The sequence below is a fragment of the Canis lupus genome, chromosome 1 (assembly GCF_048164855.1).
Source record: "Canis lupus baileyi chromosome 1, mCanLup2.hap1, whole genome shotgun sequence".
In the NCBI taxonomy this organism is placed as follows: domain Eukaryota; kingdom Metazoa; phylum Chordata; class Mammalia; order Carnivora; family Canidae; genus Canis; species Canis lupus.
In genome coordinates, this window is record NC_132838.1 from 15,516,966 (window position 1) to 15,534,790 (window position 17,825).

At 39.5% G+C, this 17,825-nt stretch overlaps 1 protein-coding gene and 1 pseudogene across 4 annotated transcripts in view; both read left to right on the forward strand.

Annotated features, from left to right (window-relative positions):
- Positions 1 to 4,341, forward strand: part of PIGN (phosphatidylinositol glycan anchor biosynthesis class N) — a 107,772-nt gene extending 103,431 nt beyond the window's left edge. For all 4 annotated transcript variants that reach the window (XM_072821679.1, XM_072821666.1, XM_072821673.1 and 1 more), the window contains one exon: positions 2,301 to 4,341. In XM_072821679.1, coding sequence (XP_072677780.1) covers positions 2,301 to 2,424 — 124 coding nt within the window. In that variant the 3' untranslated portion in view covers positions 2,425 to 4,341. The remainder of the gene's footprint in view (positions 1 to 2,300) is intronic.
- Positions 4,342 to 4,455: 114 nt separating this feature from the next.
- Positions 4,456 to 5,168, forward strand: LOC140612334 (large ribosomal subunit protein eL29 pseudogene; annotated as a pseudogene).
- Positions 5,169 to 17,825: the final 12,657 nt, after the last annotated feature.

Here is a 17,825-nt window from a genome sequence, read left to right on the forward strand (position 1 = left end):
TGGTGATTGCAGTGGGTTTTCAAAATAGGTTTGAGAGATTCCTAAGCTATTAGTTTCAGGTTAACAAATAAGTAATAGTTTCTTTAAAAATGAAGATTATATATATTATTAGGTTATGAGACAGTATTTCTGTTTATGGGTATAGTCCAATATGTTTAGAAATATATCTTCAGAGCAGATTTTACCAGAACTAAATTGAGACTCTTAAAGGAATATACTCCAATCTGTATAATCAACTGAGCCTGCAGCTATCAGCTCAGTGGTTTTCTGGAGAACCTTATGTCATCAGGTGTTCTTATAACAGCCATGTGAAAAATATCCTGCCCAGGTCATAAAACTGAGTTGGGCTGACAGAGCTACAATTTAGTATTTTCTCCTTTTGATCTTTTATACTGTATCTTCATTCATAGCAGGTTGTAAACTTTAGAGTACTGCCTTTTATATTGCATCCTGAAAGAAGTGCATTTTTTAAACTAGTGCAGTTCTTAAACTGCATTTCCTTTGAGGTAATCTTCATAACTATAAAATTTATGTTCTAAGTGTATTTGGTATGAGGTGAATAGAGTCAGCATCATCAGTTTGATTGGTTTGATTTGATGGTAGTGTTCATTTGGACTCTGTTCCCATATGCATTATTGTTATACCTTATTAAAATACAAATGACAACTAAAGTATCATTTCTCTCTGAATATAATGAAACTTCTCATTATGTTCAATACTATTTTAATATCCTCCTAAATGTAATTAATAAGTACCATAAAATACCTTTACTCTTACAGTGAATACTAAGCTTTATTAAAATCAATGATTCTCAAACTTTTTCTTCTCCAGTGCATCCAACAGATATGGCCTGTTTCTGTTGCCCATTACCCTGATTTAAAAGTGTAGTCAACCTTTTATCACCCCTTGTACAGGCAGGCCTTGTTTGTGCCTCTATATGCCTCTCCACACAGAGACCCTGTCCCTCTACCATCACATGTACACCTTGAGACTTCCTGATTTAAGTGATGTCAAAATAGTTAAGGGAGAGAGTGGGAACAGCTAAACTCATTTCAAGTTGAAATTAGATGCTCTTTTAACTCTGCTATGCTGAGATGATACCAAGACTTGATTGATGGAAGAGATCACAAGCTGAATGCCCTATGGCTCCACTGCTTAAAGATGATGAGCTTCACAACTGTTTCCTGCTAATAATGTTAGCTTAAATGAGCCCAAAGTTTGTGATTTCAGGCCACTGTAAGGAGATAAGTGATCTGTGAAATACCTTTTATAGATAGACTTCCACTAAATTTGAAGATAGCCACCTACCTCCTGATTTTATGAAACTTATCTTTAAAAAAAAAAAAAAAGGTTTTATTTATTTGAGAGCGAGTAAGAGAAAGAGTGTGCGCAGACAGGCACAAGGAGGGATAAGCAGACTCCCCGTTGAGTAGGGAGCCTGACTCGGGGCTTGATCCCGGGACTCTGGGATCATGACCCAAGCTGAAGACAGACTCTCAACCAACTGAGCCACTCAGGTGCCCTTCATGAAGCTTATCTTGTTAAGAAATCAAGTCATATTTAATATTTATTATTTATATTAAAGTAGTTTAAAATGTTAAGGGTGTTTTAAATAATTTAGAGTATTAAAAGTGATAAAAGCTCTAAAAGAGCAAAATCTGGGAGACAGTAGCTTTGACTTGGAGATTAATGAAGAAATGTATCCTTTTTCCTTTGTTTAGATTTCTTGACTATAAAACTTCTACTTCCTTGAATTTAAATTTGGATAACGTGTGTATCTTTGGTTGGTAGTTTTGTTAAAGTACTTCTAACTGTGTCAACTTCTAACTGTACTTCCTGTGTCAAAGCACAGGATAGCGTGCTCTAAAACATCGGAATACTTAACCTGGGGACAATACTTTTATTGATGACAAAGACACAGGCACTGCCAATACCAGACATTTTTATAACATTACAGTTGTTGGAGATTTCTCAAAATATTATTTATGTTCATCACTACTTCTATAACAAATTTGTTTTTTTAACATTTGATATGTATTTCAAAATCTTTGATGGGATGCCTGGCTGGCTTAGTTGGAAGAGCATGGGACTCCTGGTCTCAGGATAGTGCGTTCAAGCCCCCTGTTGGGTGTAGAGATTACTAAAAAAATAAATAAATAAACTTTTAAAAAAATCATTGATAGCTTTTGTAATTCTATATATTTTATGGTACATTTAGAAACATTATTTAGAGGGATTTTATGTTCTTTCCCATATGTGTTCTCTCTGCTTGTAACATGTTTCCTTTTCTCCTTCTGTAGCATAAGCCACTATGTGATCGTCATGTCCATGACCATCGTTCTAATGTTGCTCAATGGCCTGGCACACCTACTCACGACAAAGAAACTCGAACTCTATGGCAAATCCAAAAGCCACCTCATATGATGCTGCTGAAGCCATCATTCAACATCTGGATCCTGTTTCTCATTTGCCTTTTAAACTAAACTCTTATCAAGGATTCAGTAAGAAAATGGATATTGATATACAGCCATATTCTGCTCCTACAAAGAAAATTGTATGTGGAATTCTGAATTTACAGGTTGTCTGGAATAAAGGAGCCTCCATTTTCTTTAGGTTTTGTACATGTGAAATAGTGGTTGTATCTGTCGAAAAGCTTAGTAAACTTTCTCCACTTGCATTTTCTTCCTTTAGCTGGCAGCTCTTCTCACTGATGTTTCAGAGCACCTGTTAACAGTCTGGTCACCAACTGTACAATTCCCCACACATACAAAGGAGGATGTGCTCCCTTGGGGGCGGACCGATCATATCCAAAATCCGTGGTGGAGAAACTTGAAGGAAATCACCAGGTGGCACCATAAATATTTATCAACTCTCAGCACTGGTTTTGCAAGTAGTTCTACCTACTAAATGCTAACACTAGGAAAATGGTCAGGATCTGTTACTTCCTGAAGCTTTAGTGGAAACAGTGCTGGCCAGTGTTTGCCATTCTCCTTCAGAGTGCACCCATACCATCGTCTTAGTGCTGTCTCCAGGGTGTCCATCATATACCAGCAGATGCATGTTTTCCCTTCACTCCTTTTTTTTTTTAAATTTTTTTTTCCATTTCTGGATTCCCATTGGAATTTCTGGAGATAGAAAGGTAGAAAATGCTTGGTATTTGTGTTTCATTCAAGGGAAGAATTTTTAAAGGATAATTTTTTAATTGTAGACTCAGTATCTGTTACCCCTATACCTTTTATCACATGTTTTGACAGAATTCTTTAAGTCACTGGTTAAACTTGCAACATCACAAATATCAGTGTTAACATTTCCTGTCTTCTAGTTGTAAAATCCTATCCCAGAGGCCTAGAGTCTTCTCATTTAATTTAAATTTCTGTTTGTAAACTAATTCTAATGGACAAAATATTTTGAGAGTAATTTTTATTTGGGTTTTTCATAAAGTAACCTTTATTTTTTTTTAAAGTAACCTTTATATATTACTGTAGAGTTGGCCTTTTGCCTGTGGTATGCCAGTAGATTTTGGCTGATGCTAAGCTTTGCTGCTCTAAGTCTCATTTTTAAAAAATAATTGCTTTTGAATTCAATTATAACATTACTAACTCACATTAATAACAAAAAAGTCCTCTGCAAATTACCGTGTTTTTCAAATTGACAGGTGAGTGAACAAACACAATTTAGAAAATTCAAAAATCAGTTTGGCAAAATGTGCTTTTGTAATTTCTGCTCATAATGAAGTGTGGTTATAATTTGTGTGTGATAGTACTTCATGGTATACCAACGACAGCACCATACTCCAAGAGAAGAGATCAATGTCAGTATAAGACCACATGTTTCAGTCTGTAATATAAAATCTCAGTCAACAACTAAGAAGCTGCCATAGCAGGTTATGACACTGGCAGATATAAAACCCATGAACTTTCACATTGTCTCAGAGGATTTGTAATCCGTTTTTTCATGAGTCAGAGAAAACTTACTTTATAAACACCATTTTAACTCCTTTTATGTCCAGTTTTACTTTCTATCTTTTCCCAAATTTTCACACAGAGGAATTAATGAATATTTTATTACAGCATTGTAAAAGGTGCTCAGTGCTTTATCTTTATTTTGTTCTTTGAAGCACATCTTTTCCTAATATTGTTTTGAATCAGTGTGCCTACAAAACAGGAATATGTACCTGCAGCCACAGGCTGGGATTGCTGCACTGTTTACTGGACCCCTCAGGCTTCCTTGAGAACATTTTGCTAGACAGGCCTTTTCTGTTCTGCAGCTTGTCAAATATCTTAAAGTGTTTTGAAATATTTTTATATTAATAACAGAAAAAATAAATATGATTTAAATGTATTTCTGTTTAAAGCATTTATTTTTTCATTCTAACTATTAATACTAGATCTCCAAATCAAAAGTTATTTGCTGATTAACGTTTGCTTAAATTAGTAATTGCTATAAGAATTAACGGGTGCCGGGGCTTTGGTGCAGACATGGCCAAGTCCAAGAACCACACCATGCACAACCAGTCACGAAAATGGCACAGAAATGGCATCAAGAAACCCCAGTCACAAAGATACGAATCTCTTAAGGGGGTAGACCCCAAGTTCCTGAGGAACATGCGCTTTGCCAAGAAGCACAACAAGAAGGGCCTGAAGAAGATGCAGGCCAACAATGCCAAGGCCGTGGCTGCACGTGCTGAGGCTATCAAGGCTCTTGTCAAGCCCAAGGAGGTTAAGCCCAAGATCCCAAAGGGCGGCAGCCGCAAGCTCAATCGACTTGCCTACATCGCTCACCCCAAGCTCGGGAAACATGCCCGCATTGCCAAAGGTCTCAGGCTCTGCAGGCCAAAGGCCAAGGCCAAGGCTCAAACCAAGGCCCAGGCTGCAGCTGTGACCCTGGCTCCGGCTCCGGCTCCAGCTCCTGCTTCTACTCCTGCTTCTACTTCTGTAGCGCAGGCTCCTAAAGGTGCCCATGCCCCCACAAAAGGCTCCAGTGTAGAGGCTTCTGCCTGCCAGTGTGAGGACGGAAGGACTGGTATGACCCCTGGGCTTCTGTCTGCATGGGCCTGGTGTCCTCCTGTGCTATTTGTACAAATAAACCTGCGGCAGGATCTGTTAAAAAAAAAAAAAAAAGAATTAACGGGTGCCAATGCACACTACATCTGAAACTAAGTATGTACTCTGTGTTGGCTAATTGAATTTAAATTTTAAAAAAATGTTTTTAAAGAATTAAAGAGTGCATATCGTATTGAGAAAATACTGAACAAAAAAGCCATAGACCATGAATAAATCTTGGTGGATAGTCAAAGACTTCAGAAACTAATTGCAGTCTATCCATCCATGACTGGCCAATGTTTTAGTTTTCTGTATTATTATATGTAGAACACAGAATGCTTTTTTTTTTTTTAGGGAAATGTTATAAATGGTAAAATATTTTCATAGTAATTCCACAAAATGACCTAACCTATCAGTAGTCCTGATAGAGCTGGACTACTGGAATACATACCTAGATACCTATTCATCACTCATGATATTGTTTCTCATAAAAAACTCATTGCAAGTTTCACCCAACTCCAATATTAGGAGCATATATGTCCCCCCATCTCCAAGCCCTACTTTCATACACAAATTAGGGACTCCTTTGCTCCTCCACCTTTGGTACATACCTCTGCCATCAAAAATGTGATTTCTGATGGAGCAGGCCCATGGGGAAGGAGAGGGGTTCTGCTGGGGACTCTCTCCAGAGACAGGCAGGAGCTCTGCAGGGTTCCAACTCTCCTGGGGAGAACCTGGTGAGTTCCTCTATATACCCTAGATGCTGTCAAAGAGTCCGAAGAGAGTGAACTAAAACAACTCAGACATTTGGAGTGGACCCCCTTTCTGGCAGTTCCAAGGACTCCTTTAAGAGGCCAGAGAGGACTTCTAATATCTCACCTCCTCAGAGCTATTCTTTATCTCTTTATGTTTTGCTCATCTTCTGTAAATGATTTGAAGTGGGATTGTTATGGTATGTGTTTTCAGTACTGTAGTAATATCTTGTAGCATTTTTGCATCAACATGGTATGTAAAAAAGGTATATGAGATATACCATTCTACACTTAATACTCATTCTATGGGCAGCCCGGGTGGCTCAGCGGTTTAGTGCCGCCTTCACCCCAGGGCCTGATCCTGGAGACGCAGGATTGAGTCCCATGTCAGGCTCCCTGCTTCACCCTATGCCTGTGTCTCTGCCTCTCTCTCTCTCTCTCTCTCTCTCTCTCTGTCATGAATAAATAAATAAATAAAATATTTTTTAAAAACCTCATTCTATAACAAGGGCATTTGAGAAGTAATGTGTCACTTATTAACTTCCTTAGAGACCTAAACATAACAATTTTTCAAACTCATCACCCTTAGAACTTCAGTATTTATTTGCCACATAGCATTTCTCAAAGTATGTTCCTTAGAAAGTCAGTTCCTTAGGATACAAATAGATCTCATAATAAAAAGGGTTCCCGGGCAGCTTGGGTGGCTCAGGGTTTAGCACTGCCTTTAGCCCAGGGTGTGATCCTGGAGACCCACGATCGAGTCCCACATCCAGCTCCCTGCATGGAGCCTGCTTCTCCCTCTGCCTGTGTCTCTGCCTCTTTCTCTCTGTGTGTCTCTCATGAATAAATAAAATCTTTTTAAAAAATAAGTAAATAAAAAGGGTTCTCTGCCCAAATATATTTAAGAAGCACTTAGTCCAATGAAGTTAAATAGGTGTATTTATTTTAGTACTTAAGGAATTTAACCTGGTCTGTGCATTGTGAAGGGAGAAAGCAGCATGCCAGCAATTTCCATTTGCTTGGCTGCAGACCATCCTTCAAGTATCCTTTCCAGCTGGTAAACATGCTTTAGAAATGTTGCCATAGGGGCGCCTGGGTAGCTCAGTCAGTTAGGCGTGTACCTGTGGCTCAGGTCATGGTTCCAGGGTCCCGGGATCAAGCCCTGCATCAGGAACCCTGCTCAGCACAGAGTCGGCTTTTCCCTGTCCCTCTGACCCTTCCCCCTGCTCCTGCTCCTGTTCCTGCTCTTGCTCACTTTCTTGCTTGCGTTCTCTCTTCTGTCTCAAATAAATAAATTAAAAATCTTTAAAAAAAAGAAAAGGTAAAAAATGCTGCCATATACTTTCACACTTAAAACCTCAATTTGTCACACTGGTGACAGTGTGCTTTTAAAAAGGGTATTATATGCTTAATTGAATCTGTTTTCCTGAGAAAGTTGTAACACTTAATGTGGGAAAACTTTAAAATTTTATTTGCCTCTATAAATTGTGCCTATGATCAATTAGTCTTTCATGTGGGACCCTTCAGTACAGCTTCCAGTTTGTCACATATCAGATAGCCCTGATAGAATTTGGACTAAGTCTTTATACCTTGTATCTTACAGCCTTTACCAGAAAAATACATTACAGCAAACATTGGCTTGTTTTCTTGTGACTTGCTACTATAGAAGGTGATTACTAGTTAATGTTTTTTTTTTTTTAATTTTTATTTATTTCTAAAGACACAGTAGATAATGACAAATCCAAAGCTTCACTTAACATGTTTATTTTTGTATATTCTTTTTTACCTTATGCTTTCTAAATTGGTAATCAGTTGGGACAGAATGGTTCAGTGATGTTCTTTGCAGGTCTCTTTGGCTTTGTCCTCTGCTTCCCAGCTTTTCTTGGTTCCAACCATTTTGTAACCCTTCCCGTTCATTTCCAAAAAAAAATTTTGTTTGCATCTCTCTTACTTGCAACCAAGAACTTTAATTGGTATGCATGCTTTAAATGTGTTTGCAAATGTATCTCTTCAATGCTTAGTGCAATTTCTAATTATGACTCTTAAAAATTGTGATAAAACTTACAAGGTCTTTACCATGTGCCAGACACTATTTAAATGCTTTACAAATACTAAACTATTTAATCCTCATAACAACCCTGTGAAGTAGGTATTATTATACCATTTTACAGATGGGAAAACTGAAACACAGGGTGATTTATAAATAATTTGCTCAAGATCCCACAACTAGTGTGAGACTGGCTGGCTGGCAGGCTTGCTTTGCTTTTACATTTTAAACAGTTTCTGCCAAAACATCATGTCCTGGAACCTGCATAAAACTGTTTGTATATTTTTGCTTCTGAAGTCACACTGTATCTAAGCAGGTGATATGAAAACTAGACCCTTCCGTCGTATGTGTGTAATCAAGTGTAAACAGTATAATTAGGAAAACATACTTTTGAAGTTGCCTACACGTGTGCAATTGGCACAGGGCACACTTGCACCAGATTCTTAACATTTGAAGCATATGCCAGCTGTCTTCCAAATGGTATATAAAGCAAAAGGACCAAGTTTCCTCACTTTTTTTAAAATTAGCATTAAAAGAAGGAAGGAAATATTTGCTATTTTTCAAGCACTTGAAGTTTTATAAAGACCTGAAAGTCCAGAGCATGCTTATGGCCCCCTAAAAGAGATGTCCACATCCTAATCCCTTGGACCTGTCAATGTGATCTTCCTTAGGAAAAGGGTCATTGCAGATATAATTAAGGATTTTGAGATGAAATCATCCTGGCTCATCCAGGGAGGCCGTAAATCCAAAAGCAAAGTGTCCTTGTAAAGGAAGAGATGACAAGAGGAAGAGCCACATGAAGATAGTGGTGTGGCCACCAGCCAGGGAAGCCACCAGAAGCCGGGAGAGGCAAGGAAGGAACTTTATTTACTTCACAGGGTGGGTGGGGACGGGATGGACCTGCCAGCAGCTTCATTTACAACTTCTGGCCTCCAGAACTATGAGAGAGTTAATTTTCATTGTCTTGGGCCACCCAGTTGGTGATAATTTGTTATGGCAGCCCTAAGAAACTAATACATTTGGGGAGGTTAGCTTTACAGAATCAGACTGAATCACAGCACTTGCATGGCTAACTCATAAAATTACTGGATCACAAATTGGAGAACCATAGTTTGCCCTAAAATGTGGATATAAAGATATCAGCACATAAACCTAGAAGTAGAATTAATTACTCTTTAATGACAAGATCGCTGATGATTTTTTTTCTGGAACCTTTTAGCTGGGTATTTCTGGAACTTGTAAAGAGATCCTTAGGCTTTCCTTTTCCCTTCAATATTTTTGGTATTTATGCATCTGGATTCAGTTGAAACCAGAAAATTGAAAGCTTATTGTGAAACTGGTCGTTGTTTAAACCATCGCCCTTGGGCTTATTTTGAGAAGAGCTTTACCCTCCTTAATACTGTGGCATCCATGACCTAATCCAGAATGCGGGAGAGAATTTTCCCACAGGAGCCCTGCGCACAAATCCTCTCAGTCTTGATCCAGATTTGGCGTAAATTAGATGTGCCACCACAGGCCCTGCGATGAGGCCTGGCACCATCACAAGAACATTCCCTGAACCTTTGAGTGAAGCCTTCAAATGAGGTGTCCTTTGTTAAAGCCACAAGTTTTGTGTAATATTAACTGATGTTCTGATTTATAAAATCTTATCTCATGCCAGTCTGATGGTTGGAGCTGCTGTTCTTATGCTTCAAGGGCCTCAGAGCTTGACCAAATTCAACTGGGGTCTAAGATGGGAGAATAATGAAATGATGGCCTATTAGCCACCCCTTGGGTCTCTGCATTTGAGAGCTTGTATGTCCGGAGGTTTGCTGATTTCCCTATATTACCTGGTGGACCTGCTCCTCCTAGAGGTGGCTGACACCAGGACAGAGCTGGTGTGGCCTGGATCTGCCGTCTTGAGTTTGGCCTAATGCACTGAAGTTTTGATGTGAACTGAAGATGCATGTGATCCCTGTTGCTGCGTGAGATGCAGTACCTCCAGCAGAGACCTGTCTGCTTGCTCTCCTCATTCTTAGTGACCCACCTCCCAGCTTTTACTGTTGCTTTTCTGAGTGACAATTGGAGGTTCTGGCCTTGCTCCTGAATATATTCTGGGGTGTAGCAGTCACCACTATTAAATAAACATATTCCCCTATTCATCAAATTCAACTTTTTCAGGTTGAGCCAGTTCAACTGGCTGCCAACAGAGTAAAAGTGTTCTCCTTCAAAAAAGTAAAGTCTTTTTTTCCTTTCATGCATTCATCCCCCCAACTGTTCTTCATCCACCCCAGCACCCCTGTATCTCCCTGCAAAAAGCTTTCCTTAAGGACTTGTGTATCAGCTCTGAGATTGGGTTGAAGGAAACTGAAATGGTTAAAATCCAACACTGGCTTTACAATCCCATTCTCCCCAGGCTTTACTGGTGTTGGACAGAAAAGCTAGCAGAAGCATGATTTAAAAAGGAGGCGGGGGGGGGGGAGGGGATCAAAAGTGTTCTCTGGATCAGTTTACCCAAGAAGGCAGAAAAAATGAAAAGTGGTATAAAGCCATCTGAAACATGGAACAGATTCGTTTCCTCCAACACTTCCTACTGCCACCTGTATCCCATCAAATTTGTTACTGCTTCGGAGAGCTCCATGGGAGGAAGATAAAGCTGCAGAAGGCTCATGGTAGTGACTCTCACCAAAGTCACCAGAAGCCTCCATATTGCCTCATCACTCATTTGCCTGAGCCTATGCTGTGCTTGCATTTCCGTCGTCTTTGCTTGTGGCAACTATATTATAGCCTTACAATATTTGTGCTGCATTTCACATAGATGATGATGCCCATCGGTGATCCAAAGGACAAGCACATGGAATTGCTTTTGGGGAATCAGGGTGATGTTGCCATCTATGAAGACTTTTTTTTTTTCCTTTTTCCTTCTGATGGCAACTTCCTTACTTGGGAGGCACACCCAAAATCTTGGCTTTGTTAGATCCATATTCTAAGGAGCTAAGAAAACGGCATGGGCAGTTGCTATACAAGAAGCAGTAACAGTCTTACTTGGAAAACTCCAGCGACTTTGGTCTACATGAAAATGTGGATCATTTTCAAAATGGCATGTCGTTCAGAATTGTCATCCTTTATTGGACAATGCTTTTCAGTTTGAATGATTAAAATCACAGTATGGACAAGGAGTAGAAACTTGTTCTAAAAATTTAATCAGGAAATTCCTGAAACTTTGTCAAGAAGACTGTCTAGTGAGATCTAAATAATAGCACCTCCTTCAGCTAAAATATTGTAAAAACCTTTTAGTTTCCTCCGTTTCTTTTTAGAATATATGGTCTAAATGGCCTAAGCCTGTCAAGATGGTTTGATTCATTGTTTCAGAATTCCTGACACCTCAGAACGATAAAAGGCTCTGGAGAATAAAGTCAGTGGAATCCTTCTGCTGTGTTGCCGCTCTTGTAGGTTTCTGCTGTTACTTTTGGCAAAGAGAGACTCCCCCAGGGGAGCCAGGTATATAAAGGCCCAAAACTCCTTGCAACTGTCAGGCATTCTTATCCTCATCATCTCTGTTATTAGAGGCAAGAGGAAAGAGTTGGAAGTGAATTTGCCAGGATCTCTCTGTGGATCATAGAATCCAATACTAGCAACAACCTGGCCACAGGAGAGCACAGTTTAAATGAGGATATTGAAATTTAGTATGTGCTGTTGCAGGAGGGAAAAGGTATTTTAAATAAAAAGTATTTATCATCTTAGTGTCTTTTTATAAGCTTGTCCCTTAGGGGAAAAATCCTTCTCAGACCACCCTGATTTGCACATTTGCAGTCATCCTGGTTTCACATTGGTATGTGATCACAAAAGTGTCACCTCCTTACTTCTCTGGCAGCTCCTGATATATCTGTCAAGTCCCCAAATTCATCCTGGAGTTTCTTTTGACAGGAGTGGCAACGGCAAACCCAGAACTGAAGGCTGTGGGGATTCTCCGTGTGAGGAGAGCATATTATGTACATTGGGAAGTAATAACGAACATCAAACTTTATGTTGCAACTACCCAAGAAATTTTTTAAGTAGATTACTCTTCAATTTGAAAGGTTTGGCTTCTTAAGAGGGGCCTGTAGACTGCTATTTATCTTTGCTCTAGTGCCAGTATCCGTATAATTTATCATTGGTTAGTTCTTGGGGCAGTAGAGTCTGTTAATAATCAGACACATAATGAAACTCAGGGGGAGTTAAGAATGCTGAAGTGTGTACTATTCTTTAGAGTTTACAATCCTGGGTCTTGTTCAAATCAGTTGCTCAGACCTTTTATTTTTATTTTCTGCCTATTTTGAAGTGATCTCTTGAAAAGGGATAAAATAGCATTAATCATATTCTGTCATTTGTACCTCAATATTCACATTTCTGGAACCTAGAATACTATTTCTTATTATCTAAATATTCTGTGTAATTTGTTCCTTTAGCAAAATGTTTACTTTCTTTTAACTTTAGTTAAAAGATTAACTGGATTCTTAACAGCATGCCACTCACATTCCAGTAAATGACAGAGATATAAGCAGATTATTGGGCTCTCATGATATATGTGATATAAGACATATAATATATGTCCCAAGCTCTATGGGAGCCCAGAGGGAAACTGATAACTTCTGACAAGGTGAAAATATTGGGGGAGGTTTCACAGATGTAGTATGAAGTAGGCCTTGTTATCATTAACTTGGAGAGGTTTAAAAAGCATGGATTATAATAGTCTTAGATAAAAGAGTAACTGCCCGAATTCAGAGAGAGTCAGTGGTGGGAGATGTATTCGAAATCTTTTTGCAAGCTTGCTGAATGGACAGTAATTGCCTAAAGTGTGAACTTCAAGGACGCCTGGGTGGCTCCGCGATTTAGCGCCTGCCTTCCACCCAGGGCGTGATCCTGGAGACCCAGGATCGAATCCCACGTCAGGCTCCCTGCATGGAGCCTGCCTCTCCCTCTACCTGTGTCTCTGCCTCTCTCTCTCTTTCTGTGTCTCTCATGAATAAATAAATAAAACCTTTAAAAAAAAAAAAAAGGTGTGAACTTCACAGGTAGAGCTCCTCAGTCCCCAGGTCACAGGTAAATAACAAATGTACATCATGATCAGTGATCGATCATGTTACTTCTCTCAAGTCTGTCAGTGATCAGTTGGTCAATGCACATTTGTTATTCAGCTCATCACAGACAGCAATGTGTATAATTGTGTTGCCTCTTTGCCTCCCAGTGATAAAACCACATGACCTCTTACAAAAATGAATAATCAAAAAATAAATATGAAATTATGACAAAGAAACCAAAAGTGATAGCACTATAAGTGAAGTCTGCATCAAACATAAATTGGTTACAGAAGAAGTAGTTCATTGTGGGACTGCTGATGCTGGTATCACTGAGAAACCCTAGATACGCAATCAGGAAAACTTAGGGGAAGTGAATTTATTAACATAAATCAAGAAAATGGTTGTGCCTGAATCAATTGTTGCTTCAATCAACTAATGAGTGGACAAACAAAATGTGGTACATCCATACAACAGCATGTTTTTCAGTAATAAAAAGGACTAAATCACTGACACCTGTTACCACATGGATGACCCTTGAGAACATTGTGCAAAGAAACAAACACAAAAGATCACATTGAAAGATTTTATTTAAGTGATGTGTCCCATCTAGGTGAATCCATAGAGACAGAAGGTGGATTAGTGGTTGCCTGAGGCTGGGAACAGGACAGAAGGATAAAGTGACTGCTAATAGCTTTGAGATTTCTTTTTGGAGTGACGAAAATATTCTGAAATTTGACTGTGGTGATGGTTGCAAAACTCTGTGATTATACTAAAAACAATTGAACTGTACATTTTGAACTTAACAGTGTATAAATTCACCGGGATAAAATAGCATTAACCATATTCTGTCATTTGTACCTCAATATTCACATTTCTGGAACCTAGAATACTATTTCTTATTATCTAAATATTGTGTGTAATTTGTTCTCAATAAAGGTCCTATTAGTGAGTTACAATGTATAGAATAAATACTAGTTTTCCTATTTTTTTCATCTCCCTGTACGTTTGTAACCAATAGTAAGAGCGTTTGTAATGTTCTGACAAAAAAAATTTTAAAGGTCATAAAACAGTCATTTTTCCCATTAAGGTTGCTGAACACACTTTCAGCATGCACATTTTTACAGTCCTGCCCTACCATGCAAAGAGAGGCCTTCCTCTACTTTCCAGACCAGCTTAGCAGAAAATTCTCTAGCAAGTTCAGGGCTAAAGCTTCTTGACCAGTTCTTTTACTTACGGCTGTAGGTTGGCCAAGATGACTTCTACTAGTACTTACAGTCTGTGAAAGTATAATGAAAATTAATACTTCCAATTTGAATCCTTCTAATACGTTTACTCACTAAGGTTAAAGCAATTCCAATCAGTGAAGGAAATACTCAAGCTTAATCATGACTTCGAACTTACCTTTTGATATGGTAGACATAATCCTAAGGTGACATCCAATATTTTTGCACCCTGTTGTAAATGCTGTCTATAATCCCTTTCTTTTGAGTGTGGTCAGGATCTGTGACTCCTATGAAATCCTCGCTCCCTTAGGTTATATTACATAAGGCGCCATCATAGCAGACTGGAAGGGAATCTCCTATTACCTTAGAAGGAGGAAGTTGCCAGATTGTAAGAGGCCACAGGGCCAGGACCTGAAGGCAGCCACCAGGACTGAGAGCAACCCCTGGCTGATAGCAATAAAATGGGAACTCAATCTAATAACTTGAATGAACTTGGAAGAGGACCCCAAGTTCCAGATAAGAATGCAGCCCAGCCAACACCTTGATTTCAGCTTTGTGAGACCCCAAGTAGACCACCCATCTCTGCCATGTCCAGACTTCTGACCTAAAGAAACTGAGACAATAGATGGGTGCTGTTTTAAAATGCTAAGTTTATGGTAATTTTTTATGCAGCAAAGGAAAAGTTATACAGTTGATGACAGTTGCCAATAAAAAGTGGACTAAATTTTCTTTGCAGAAATCCTGGGAGAGGACCTCTTTCCAGAGTCTCCTCTGGAATGGGGTGGTTTACCAGTAGCTTCTAAATAAAATCAGGTCTTCCAAATGTCAGTGTTTTCCTCTGCTATAATGTACCCCACTATGTGTGCAGGCAACACCTGGCTCTCTCCATGTCCTCCATATCTTTGCCAATACTTGACATGATCAGTCTTTTAAAATTTTAATCATTCTAGGGTTACCTGGGTGGCTCAGTCAGTTAAGCCTCCAACCCTTGGTTTTGGTTCAGGTTATGATCTCATGAGTCATGAGAGTAAGCCTCACATTAGGCCCCATGCTCAGCAAGGATTCTGCTCGAGATTTTCCCCCTCTACCCCTACCACCACTCACTCACTCTCTCTCAAATAAATAAATCTTAAAAAAGAATTTTTTTAACCACTCTAATAGATGTGTAGGGTTATCTCATTGTGGTTTTAATTTGTATTTCTTTAATGACTAATGTGTCAATATGCTAATGTCCATGTATCTTCTTTGGTAAAGTGTCTATTCAAATATTTTGTCCATTAAAAAAATATAGCTCTTTAAAAATATATAGAGATGGGGACACCTGGGTGGCTCGGCAGTTGAGTGTCTGCCTTTCGCTCAGGGCATGATCCCAGGATCCAGGATCAAGTCCTACATCAGGCTCCCTGCATGGAGCCTGCTTCTCCCTCTGCCTGGGTCTCTGCTTCTGTGTGTGTGTGTGTGTGTGTGTGTGTGTGTGTGTGTGTGTGTGTGTCTCATGAATAATTAAATCTTTAATTACAGATATAGATGTTTTAAAGTCTTTATCTGCTAATTCCATTACCTCTGTCATTTCTAGGTCTTTCGATTAGCTGATTTTCTCCTGGTTATGGATCATATCTTGCTACTTCTTCACATGTCTGGAAATTATTGTATGGTATAAATCATGGATGCTACATAGTTGAGTGTTTAGATTCTGTTGCCTCTTTAATAGTGTTGAATTTTGTTCTGGCTGGTAATGAATTTGCAGATCATCTTAATATGCTCAAGGGCTGTTTTAGAGCCATGTTAGTAGTATAGGTCTAAAATAGTCCCTCTGGGGTCTCTATTGAGTGCCTAGGGCCAGTGACATTTCTCCACTCTGACTGGTCAGAACTTGAATATGTCCCAGATCTATGCGGGCTCCAGAATTTGCTCAACCATCTGTTATGTAGCGTCTTTGATCAGCTTCATGGAGTCTTGCCCTAAAATGAGTAGCCAGATATTTAGCTGAAGCCTCTAGGGGATCCCCCGCAAATATCTGGAACTCCCTCTGCACAGCTCTCTTCTCTATGGGCCTTGCCCTGCACTTTCCAACTGTCTTACTAGTCTAAACTTCCAATTTCTATCTCTTCAGCTTTGAAAGACCCACTGTGCTCTGCTTGGCTTCCTTGTGTCACAGTCTAGAAAGTGTCTGCAGAAAGGGTATCATGAGACTCCTCTCTTAGGGATCACAGTCTTGTGCTACCCATTGTCTGACTTCTGAAAGCCTTAATTCCATATATTTTGTCAGTTGTTTGCTGTAGGAGGGCTAGTCCAGTACCAGTTAATCTGCCATAGCCAGAAGAAGAATCCCAAATGTGCTATAATGAGGAATTTCATTTAGAAAGGCAGGTCAGGGAAGGCTTCCCTAAGGAACAGATGATGACTGGGGTGTCAAGCAGCAGAGCAGGGGGTCACCTGGCCTCCTGAAGGGGCCCTCCTTTGCCTCCTAACTGGTTCCTCTGAGATGAAGTGTGAAAAGGTTATTTGGATGAATTTAAAGACATTTTGCCTTGTTTTTAGTTTTCAGCAAAATCATAAAGCTAAAATGTGTCTGTAACTAATTCCTGGCAGGTTCCACTAGCTCTTTACACTCAGGACATGATTTTTTTTTTTTTTTTTTAAGCTATGTGTTTTGTTAGTCTAGAAAGTAAAAACCTTAATGTGGTTAATGAAATGTCTTGAGGGTATAATCAAGTTTGAAAATGATGTCCATCTCTGGCAAAAAGTGGAACTAAACCCTCCGAATACTAAAGGCATCAGTTATGTAGATTCTCAAGAAGTGAGTTGACTTGGGAGCACCTGGGTGGTGCAGTGTCCAGCTCTTGGTTTCAGTTCCGGTCATGATCTCAAGGTCATGGGATCTAGCTCTGCACTGGGCTCTGCACTCAGTGCAGAGTCTGCTAGAGGTTCTCTCTCTTTCTCCCTCTGTCCCTCCCACTTGTGCGCTCTCTCTCTCTAAAAATGAATAAATCATATATGTATATATATGAAATGAGTTGACTGGGTTCAGATATTCACTATTCCTTCTACAACTGCTACTCTGGGCCAGGTCCTTGATACCTTAGGGCTGTGTGTGTGTGTGTGTATGTGTGTGTGTAATGTGTGTGTTTTCTTCTGTAAACCAGGGAGTTAATTCTAGCTTTTTTCTGGCTTCAAGGCAATGAGGACAAGGCTTTTGTATATGTACCTGGTTTCAGAACAGTCCAGCAGGTACAGATTGAAACCTCTGAAGCAAGCCCCAAGTGTCTCATCTTAAAAACTGCATTAACAGGACACCTGGGTGGCTCAGTGTTTGAGCATCTGCCTTCAGCTCCAGTCATGATCCCGGGTCTTGGGATCAAGTCCTGCATCAGGCTCCCTGTGGGGAGCCTGCTTCTCCCTCTGCCTCTCTCTCTGCCTCTTTCTCTGTGTGTCTCATGGATAAATAAATAAAATCTTTTAAAAATATTTTTTAACTGCAATTATGTTAATGTTATTATGAGGACAAGTGATAAAAAAGCAAGTGCTTAGCCTGGGGCCTGGCACAAGATGGAAGTCTATGATAGGCCACAAAAAAAGGAAAGTTCTAGAGTAATGAGTGATAAGTAAACACTCTATGGCTTGTGTGTACCAAGTTGGCAAGGTCTACAAGTTCAGGCTCATAGCCATATGTAGCCCTAGTGAATGTAAGGTTTAAATAAGAAAGGCATAATTCCAAGCAC